A 10326-nucleotide genomic window follows, 5' to 3' on the forward strand; every position below is an offset into this window, starting at 1 on the left:
ATGCTCCCCACTGGCTATTCAGTCGGTATGATTTTTGATCTTTGGTCTCCCACCCACTTTACAATCAAACAAGCCCACTCCCTCACCAAGTAACTATTTGTGTATTATTACCTCAGAAGGAAAAGATGAATAAATAAATGAGGCAAACTTAGCCAGTCATTTTCCAGGGCTGCAACCTGAACCCAGGCAGGGTCTAATGCATGATCATGTTTTTTTAAATGAAAATATAATTCCACCATCTCCCCCTTCTTCCCTCCCATGTTCATACACCCCCTTGTTCTCACTCAGCTGGATCCAAGCCTTAACTTAGGCACTTACTGTGTAAGTTCGGTGGATTACTGAACATCGCTGAGTTTAGTTTTTATGTCTTTAAATGCCTACCAAAATTTAAAGACATAAATTTAATCAGTTGAAAGATTCATGTAAGTAAAGTACAGGCACGTCCATTTCATCACCACAAGGTCTTTTTTTTGTTTTGTTTTGTTTTGTTTTTCGAGACAGGGTTTCTCTGTGTAGCTTTGGAGCCTATCCTGGCACTTGCTCTGGAGACCAGGCTGGCCTTGAACTCACAGAGATGGGACTGCCTCTGCCTCCTGAGTGCTGGGATTAAAGGCGTGTGCCACCAACGCTTGTTGTCAGTGTCCCTGTTTTCACTATCTTCCAGCACAGTCATCTGTCACCCTTCACTACTTAACAGAGCTAGAGTCATTAGAGAGGAGGGCAACTCAATTGAGAAAATGCTTCCATAAGATGGAACATTTCCTTAAGTAGTGACTGTGGGTGGTGTCACCCCTGGCTTAGGGATCCTGGGTTCAATAAGAAAGCAGTCTAGGCAAGCCATCAGGAACAAGCCAGTTAAGCAGCACCCCTCTAAGGCTTGTCTCCAGGTCTCTGCTCTGCTTGAGTTCCTATCCAGACTTCCTTTGATGATGAAGAGTGATATGGAAGCCTATGACAAATAAAATCCTTTCCTCCCCAAGTTGCTCTGGTCATGGAGCTTCATCATAGCAATAGTAACCCAGACTAAGACAACAAGTTAAGTGGCTTCGGGGTCGCCTGTAACTACCAACCAATGCTCAATACCATTATAACTTTGCACTGATTTGGTCTATTAAAGCTAGTTTACAAGCCTGTTTCAAATCTGTGGATACCACACAACAGTATCCACTACTACTTATGGATTTGATGCCTTATTTATCTCCAAATTCTCCAAAGCTTGAGCAGAAAGTTATAACAGCAAGTGGTCAGTATGTCTGGTTAAAGAATGAAGATTAGGTATTAAAAATGTTCTGTCAAGGTTTGACAATTCAGGCTCATTTATTCTTACCTTTAACCCCTAACATACCCTAACATACGTTTAATTACTCAATTTTATCAGTGATCTCATGGGGAGATAGAACAATGCCTAAAATGAGCAAGTAGTGTTAGCATCTGATAAAACAGCATTTATTTAGGGGGCAAGTGTTCAGCTGACTAATGTCAATGTCACAATATACCGAGTTTTATTTCTGTTACATTGTTTCATGGATTACCTCTTATAAGTGGGCTGTAACCACGGACTGAACTGTTTTAAGCTCTCTCCTTAAAAAACCAGAGCTTTTTGATAAGGGGGGGGGACTGTTTTTAATGTGTAAGTCTTCAAATCTGAAAGCTCGTCCAAGAGAACAAATCAACATGCGTTATTTTTAAGTTACTTTTTAAGTGATGGCTGACTTATCACAGGCCATGGTAACTCTCCAGAAGGCAGGCAGCATCAACCGGGAGCCACCTAGATGGCCCCGCAAAATGACATTCCAAACAACTACTTGGTGCACCGTGCGTGGCGAAGGGGATCCAGGTGCTGGCGCCTGCCGCTCGGGCACCCGTTTCCACGCCCCCCACCCCGCAATGTGCCTCCGGGAGAGACCTTGGCTGGTAATCATTCTCCTCAGGCGAGGTACAGCGTGGCTGTGGCCCGCGCCCTCCTGCCCGCGCCGCGCTCCTGCCTCCGTACCTGTAAGTCCCGCGCACTCGGGGGCCGTGGCCTCGAGGACCCCCTCTCCTGCTCCTCAGGGTCCGCGCGGCCGCCCTCCGCCATCTTCCACCCTCTTTCGGCGCCCGCCCCGGACTCGCGACTTCCGGGATGGTTGCTTAGCGACCTGGGAGGGGCGGAGCCTCTCGGTGACCAGCCCCTCCGGGAGGGGGCGGAGCCGTGTCTTCTTACGTCAGTCCTCGCTCCTTTCCCGCACCAGGCTGCAGTCCTTCGCTTTGGGCTTCCGGTCCTGCCAACCTTCCAGTCTTTGTTTGCAGTCACTGCCACTTGCTGGGTTGTCCTAGAGCGCAGCGTTGACTTGCTGATTCGTTTAACTCAACAGCTTCACCTTGCAAGTCTTGGTCCAATCTCTCATTTTCCCTTATCAAGGATTGGATGGTACATCCCTCCGCGTGGAACCGTGTGGAGGAAGAGGAACACAGTGAAGCTTTTGGCAATGAAATGGTGACTCTTAAGCCGCGGGATTGACTGAGTTCTTTCCTGTCTTATCCTAGGCACTTACAACCTCTCAAGGATTTCCCAGGTAGAAAAAAGAAGTCCGGTCCTCTATGAAACTTAAAAGCTAGTGAGGGAAAGACATAAACAGGTAACAGAATAAATTTGTAAATAAGCTTTGCAAACAGTATTATGGAAGGCCTGTATGTGAATGGAGAATAATCCGTTGGTACCCGCTGTGTGCATCGTGCTGCCGTACCAGCTTACAGTGTGTTGCTTTGGCATGTTCTTAAAAAAAAAAAAAGGCAAATTTTACCATCTAGAGAAGTTGAAATGGAGAGGTCTATAACAGACCTCTTAGAATTAAACCCACATCCTAGCCAATTTTGCATGATGGCCGCTGGTATGAAAATATATCCACATAGGCCTTCAGGTTCGTATGAAGACACTAGTCACATGAAAAAATTTTTTCAATAAAATTTGTGCCTTTTTCTCCTGTGAATCTATTCGGTTTCATTCTCAGGCCCAGCTGAGACTCTGAGAGTAAAGGAAGACGTCTCCTCCTCCATTTTAATGTATTCCACATGTATTTGAGCAAAGCAAATGATAGTTAAATTCACCTTGTAACTAGCAGTACAAACTACCATACCTTGTAGTGCTGTCCTGATATTCTAAATACACATTCTGCCTTAAAGGGTCCCATTAGCCGGGTGTTGCTGGCGCACACCTTTGATCCCAGCACTCGGGAGGCAGAGGCAGGGGATCTCTGTGAATTCAAGGCCAGCCTGGTCTCCAGAGCGAGTGCCAGGATAGGCTCCAAAGCTACACAGAGAAACCCTGTCTCAAAAAACAAACAAACAAAAAAAATGGTCCCATTACTTCTTTGACAAGAAATGACCCAAAGAGCCAATACCTTTTTATGTGGAGCCTTGAAGAAGTAATTCCCACAGACCTCAGATCAGGAAGGACAAGCAAAGAAAGATGTGTTCTAAGACACAGATATTGGAAGTAGCATGTCAAAAAACAAATAGTACATGGTTGTTTAACAATGGGAAAACATGGGTCAGGAGAGCCCTAGATTGGAGATGTAGGTGTGAGATAGATTCTAAAGGAATAAAATGAATAAGTGGACATCCTCATCAGGTACAGACAACTCTAACTTTATAACTTAAGTAAAACCCTGTATGTGTGTAATTGTACTTATGCCGAACATCACTGAGGTCAGGATCAGAAATGGCTTTGTTTCATCTGTTGAAAGATTTTTTTTTATCTTGATTCTAAACCGTTCCATAGAATGGAGTATAATTACCCTTGGTAAGTTCAATGGCTTGCACAGACCATGTATATTTCCTTACAATAGCCATCTGGATTAGATATTGTCTTTGTAACATGGAAGTAAGTGGGGAACAGAGAAATAAGATGTATTTTTGTGCCACTAGGTTAATAAGCCCCAGAATTAAGTTTTAAATTCAGGTGCACTATTCTCAAAAGTTCATACTTTTCTCTTGACACCATCACCACCCATTCCTCCCTCCACCTCCAGCTGTTCTGTAGCTCCTGGCAAGACTGCATCAAGTTAACTCCTCAAGGACGCCTTGCTACCTTCATTATTGTTCTTTTGGCCATACCTCAACAACATCCAGGTCCTAAGCAATGATATTCCCTCAGGTTCTGCTTTGACATTTCTTTCTTCTTTTTTCTTTTTCATTTTTTTTTGCTGTATGTGTTTTTATTGTATATCCATTCTTATGCCTGTCATGCATTTACAACTGATTCTCATTATCCACAGTTGTGTTCCACAAACTTGATAAGAACACTAAATTATTGAATACTGAATTATTGCTGTTGAGAGATGCAAGGTTATGTCCTTGGAGCCTCTGTTTATATTTATCAGCTAACTGATGCATAACCTTGCTATATGTCTGTTTCTGTGTAAAGACACCTTATTTAATATATACTATGGTTTCATTAACATTGATCTCATAGCCCCAGCACTATAATTCTTTCTTGAAGGAAGCTTGCCTAACATGTTTTCTCTTGAAGGTACATCTGCTTAGGAACACTAGACATTACTTCAGCACTGCATTAGCAGGCAGCTTTACATAGATTCCAAAGGAGAAGTGAAGCTGGATTTTCTTTCCTGCCAGCCTGGTCCTGCAGCCGCCTCAACCCCAAATAAGCACATGTAGACTTATATTAATTATAAAACTGTTGGCTGGTGTCTTGGGCTTCTTATTGGCTTGCTCTGTCTTAATTATTAACCCATTTCTTTAATCTATGTGTTTCCATGTGGTCTTGGCTTACTGGAGAACGCCTGGCATATCCTCTCTTCCCAGGCTGTCTCTTCCCAGGCTCTACATTTCCCAGAATTCTCTTCATCTCCTAGCCCTGCCTATACTTCCTGCTTGGCCAATCAGCCAATCAGTGTTTTATTCATCAACAAAGAAGAAAAACATATACTGAAAGACACTCCCATCAGAGAAGCACAGAATATGAAGGATGTGGCATTAAGTAAACTGCACAAAGGGTTACTTGTTTACAGAGGAAGAGCTGGAAAAGGCAGAGTGTCACCTTGTTTGACATCCTTTGGAAATAAATTCATTCAGCAACTTAAATATTTGCTTCCCTGAACATGTCTGTGTTTTGGGGTGAAAAGCAACTTCTATTAAGTATATAATTCTGTATATATGCACTTTTCAAATAATGCAGATTGACTGTATCTAGAGTTTCCCCGCCTATTTTTCCAGTTTTTTCTATTACTCCAGACCAACATTCCTAATTGCTTTTTCAAATTATATTTCCATTTGGATGTCTCAGAAACATTGCTGCCTCAACCCCAAACCCTCTTCTTTCTCCTCCAAACTTCCGCCTTTTGCTTCTGTTCCTTATGGTATCATCATCTAATTTCTATTGGATATTAGTCATCTGAAGGTCACTAGAACAAGGGCTCTTGAAGTAGATGTTGTGGCCAACAGCAGAAGTTTCAACATTTTTCCTAGCTGAAGTATAGCTCCAAGCAAAGTATTCTAAGCAGTGGGATTGCCAGGAGAGAGGGTATATAATTGACAGTTTCCCACCCAAGGTATCCAAGCACCAAGAAAAAAGACTGACAGGTGTCAGTCAGAAGGTGAGGTTTTAAGAATATATAGGACTGGCTTTGAGAAGGGTGAGGTGTGGCTTGAATGGAGAGGATTGGAGAGATGGGCTGAAAATGATAAAAATGACCATAAATGCAATGCTAAATGTTTGGTTCTTATTTCTACCAAAATATCTAGAAGAATCAAAGGGTTTGGTGGATAAAAGCTAATCTTTGCATTTTAGCATTAATACTTGCATTGACCAGATCAACAGAAGGCAAGACACAACTCTGAGGAGTGCCATAAGCATTTGGAGGCATCTTGTGGGTGGAGGCAGAGAGACCATGAACCAAATCAGGCTTGTGATGGGATGGAGGTGGGATGTGGGCTCAGTGCTTCAGCACAGTTAGACCAGGTTTATTCTTGAAATATTCTTTGTGAAGATAGTGTATGTTGTTGGCATGATGACTATTTAAATCTTAAGTTTTGATGTCTTCTTTTTATAACAATTAAACCTGACTGCATGCTTATCTAACCCTGACTCATGCATCTTTGAGACAGGGCCTCACTAGGTTGCAAGTCTTGGTCTTGAACTCCTAGGTTCGAGCAATCAAAGCTAGTCCCAGAATTGAATTACAGGTGCCTATCAGCATGCCTGATTTCTATATTACCATACTTGATTGGTGATTTCAACATATGAGTCATATAACAATCTGTTTATGTTAGCTACTCTGAAATTTGTAAAGCTTTGGGTTCACTTTTTCTTGCATCTTTGCTGTATAGTGAACATTTTAAAAGGATATTATTGAGTCTCTGGATTATGTCATCTTTCTCAGGAAAGGGCTGCCATTTTCCATTAGTTCTAAGATGTATCTACTTGTCTTAAATGCTGTCCTGTAGCTCTTTGTGGGTTTCTGTGGAAAATCAAGAGTGATAATCAAGGGCCTCTGAATTCCATGGATTGCATTCCAACTCTGCCTCCAGAGGGTAAAAGCCTGATCTCTCACTCTACCTTTTGTTAGTTTCCACCTGTTTTTTGTTTTGTTTTTTGTTTTGTTTTGTTTTTAACGCTAGGAACAGTTGAGGGACAGAGGTTTGTGAAATAGTCTTTCTTTCCTGCAGGATTTGGAATCCCTTCTTTTGTCTCTCAGTCACTCTCAGTCCCAGACTCTATGTATGAATCCTGAGTCCAACAAGAATGCTGCTTCCTCCTCACATTCTCTTTCTCATGTGCAAATCTGAGTGAGGGGAGCTGTTAGATGGGAAGGCATGAGTTGAGATCTACCCAGTGTGCTCCTTTCTTTGGGGGCTTATGTTCCTCCAGTTGCCTGTCTGCATGTGACTGCTGGTTGGTCCCGAGCTTGTAACTGTTGTTAGGAGATTGGTGTTATGTGACCTATTCGGACATCACTGGATCTTCAACTTCAAATTTGCTAATACTGTTTGGTTTTGCATTTATGTTAATGAATAACAGTAACCCATCCTTACACTTTCTTATAAATTCCTTGTTTGGTTTTATCACCAGGTTTATTCTGGCTTTGTTAGATATGTGGGGAGGACCCTTGAATTCTTCTTTTTTTAATCCCAAGAAAAGCTTAAGTTGTATTTCTCTTTTGTTGTAATTTTTGTTTATTTAAATATATTTTAAATTGCTCATTTTTACCTTATATGTATGTGTGATTTGCCTGAATATATTGGTATGTACTATGTGTGTGCCTGTGGAGACAGGAAGAATTCGAGATCCTGTGGTGCAGACAGCTGTGAGTGAACATGAGAGCTGATGACAGAGACTGGGTTCTCCAAGAGCAGTGTGCTGTCTTAACCACTAATATCTCTCCAGTCACCTTATGTTTTTTATTATTTTTCCTTTAAATATGGGGCAAGAATTTATTTGAAAAGGTGCTCAGGCCTAGATTTTTCCCTGTAGAAGAGGGAAATTGAAATTATAGTGTTAATTTAATAGGTATAAATTTATTTTGATTATCTAGTTTTAGGTAAAGTTTTATTTTTTTCTCCTTTTAAATTTATATTTTGTTGGTGTAAAATCATATGTTAGTGAGCTCACTAACATATGATTATAATAAGCTCTCTATTATGATAAATACCCCAGAAAAAGAAAAAAAAAACACTTGGGTGGGTGAGATAGCTCAGTGGTAGATAAAATTATTTGCTGCTAACCCTGATGAGTTGAGTTTTATCCTCTGGACCCATATGGTAGGAGGATAGGACCAACTCATTCATGTTGTCCTCTGGCATCCATAGGGGCTTGGTGACAAGTGCCCCATTCCCCCACAAATAAATAAATACATGTTATTTACAGTTTTGGAGATTTACAATTTATGACTATTTGGCCCTGTTGCTTTGGGCTGTGGCAGCACATTGTAGCTGAAGAACAGGATAGAACAAAATCATTTATGTTGTGGCCAGGAGGCAAATGAGAGGAAGGGGGGGCTGGGGGCTGAGTGGGGGCTTCCTTTAGAATCCCTTCCCTGTTCCATACCTCTGGACAGTACCACTTGAAGCAACCAAGCCTTTTAACACATAGGCTTTGTGGGCTGTTCCAGTTCCAAAGTATAGCAAGTGGGCAACCTGCCTTATGATCCTGTATTATAGATAAAAACAATATTGATACCCCTTTCATTGTTGATTCTGCTTAATTCTTCCCTCCTTTATTAGCTTTGCCAGGGCTAGCTTGACCTCTGCCTTTCTACAAATTTAAGGCTGGCCTTGAGTTTGTATTATCCTGCTCAACCTCCAGAGTTCTTTTATTATAGGCATGTACCAGCATCCCTGACTTGGCCAGGGTGTTGAACGTCCCATTTGATTTCAAAGAAGTATCATTTGATATTGTCTTCTCCATTGTTTGTGTCTATTTTTTCATACTTAAGAGGCTTTTAAAAAAATCTCTATGTTCATTATCAAAGCTACACAATTGTTTGCATACCATTAGACTGGATGTAAACAAGAAGGTCTCAATAAGGAGAAATTGGCTTACTGTAATTTGATCTCTTACCAAACATCATGGCTATTGATAACAGGAATTCTCCTTTACTTTCTTAAGTCTAATTTTCTTGAAAATTCAACCAGCGTTTCCAGTCTTTTGACTAAGGTTCAACTATAGTCACCTTGGGAAGCACCTTGCTTGCTTGTTAATCAGAAGTACACACTGTGGCATGTGTTTCCCGTTTCTCCTTCAAGCACAGGTTCCAGCTGCATTGTATTCCTCAAGAAGACAAAGACTGGCAATGGGCCTGCTGTCTCTGCTGAGGTTTTTGTTTGTTTGTTTGTTTGTTTGTTTGTTTGTTTGTTTTTCTAGACAGGATTTCTCTTTATTGCTTTGAAGCCTGTCTGGGCACTCACTCTGTAGACCAGACTGACCTCGAACTTAGAGATCCACCTGCCTCTGCCTCCCAAGTGCTGGGATTAAAGGCGTGCACCACCAACTCCTGGCTTCCACTGAGGTTTAATGATGACAGTGGAGCAAAGTAGTTGTGGTGTGAAGTCAGACCTGCATGGTTGCCCTGTCTCTCATGGAATCTTCTTGGCTTGCAGCAGCTTCGTGACTATGTTGCCTCCATTGAACATGATGGTGACTCACTGAGGTGAGTCCACCTCAAGGTGATTATATCCCTGTCAGGCCAGTTCAGTCTTTTGGTGGAGGGGCAAGACTAACATGAAGAAAGTTCTCTGTAGCTCAGATGTTCACTCGGCCACTGAAGAGGGGTTTCCAGCATTGGCTTGATTCTGTGAATCATCACTTGATTCTTTTTTTCTCTATCTATACTCAAGCCACTGTGAGAAGGCCAGAGACTTCCTTAGGGGATTTCTTAATGTACGCAGCTGTCCGTCTGCAACCTCCAGATGAAACAGCTTCTGAATGCAAGGTTCTTCCATCATGCTCTGATACATTCTAAAAGGGACAGAATGAAATCCGTTTTCTTCTGGAGGGTATTTTATTTGATTCTGGTTGATGGCTCCAAACTGTTCATATCTGTCTGGCATGCTGGCAGAGGTAATTCATAGAAATGCTGAAGTGACTGGCATAGAACATAGGCTTTGTGGCATTCATAGGTGCTCCACCCAGAGCTGTGTGTGCTCTTTCCTCAGCATTTTACTGGTTATTTGACTTTTACACTTTACAGCATCAGCTGCTTTCCTACATGGCATAAAATGAGTTTGAACTGTGTCCTTAGATGGACAGTGTGGAAGGTTCTTTTCTGGAAAACTCTTGAAATGTACTGATATTCCAAGGAAGAGCTGAACATGATGCTAGAAGATCAAATAGTAAAATAATCAGGTAATGCCATTTTGGGGCTGTACCTCCACATCCAAACTATATCTCAATGTCTTCTTGTCTCTTAACCTTCTGAAAGTGCGTTTTCATCTCATCAGTTACTGACTCTTAAGCAAGACAAATAGTATGGTTCTGTATCCCATTCTGTTATGCCATCCTGGTATAGAGTAAAGCAAGTGGAATTTGTACAGACTCCACATCTTGAAGCACACTTTTATTATCTGTCATTCTTCTTGTCTTCTTTATTATGTGTCATTCATTCATATAAGAGCCAAGTTCTTTCTTCAACTGAGGCCAAACTTAGGAACTCTATAGATCATTTGTTTCTTTATTAAGTTTTGCTTTTTCTTTTACCTTCCTTGGGTTTAATTGTGTTTCCCTATTTTGTTTTGATAAATGCTTACACGATTGAGTTTTAGCCCTTCTTCCTTTATTCTCTATGGACTAAGGCCATATATTTCCCTCTCTGAATGGACCAGCTTCAAATC

General features: G+C 41.5%; 1 protein-coding gene and 1 pseudogene across 2 annotated transcripts in view; both read right to left on the reverse strand.

Moving 5' to 3' along the window:
* Ubxn2b (UBX domain protein 2B) overlaps positions 1-2139 on the reverse strand; it is a 33411-nt gene extending 31272 nt beyond the window's left edge. For both annotated transcript variants that reach the window (XM_027398900.2, XM_027398899.2), the window contains exon 1: positions 1994-2139. In XM_027398900.2, the coding sequence (XP_027254701.1) occupies positions 1994-2077 (84 nt within the window). In that variant the 5' untranslated portion in view covers positions 2078-2139. The remainder of the gene's footprint in view (positions 1-1993) is intronic.
* A 7048-nt stretch (positions 2140-9187) lies between these two features.
* Positions 9188-10066, reverse strand: LOC100755960 (annotated as a pseudogene).
* Between the last annotated feature and the right edge of the window lie 260 nt (positions 10067-10326).

The sequence above is a fragment of the Cricetulus griseus genome, chromosome 2 (genome assembly GCF_003668045.3).
Source record: "Cricetulus griseus strain 17A/GY chromosome 2, alternate assembly CriGri-PICRH-1.0, whole genome shotgun sequence".
NCBI lineage: Eukaryota > Metazoa > Chordata > Mammalia > Rodentia > Cricetidae > Cricetulus > Cricetulus griseus.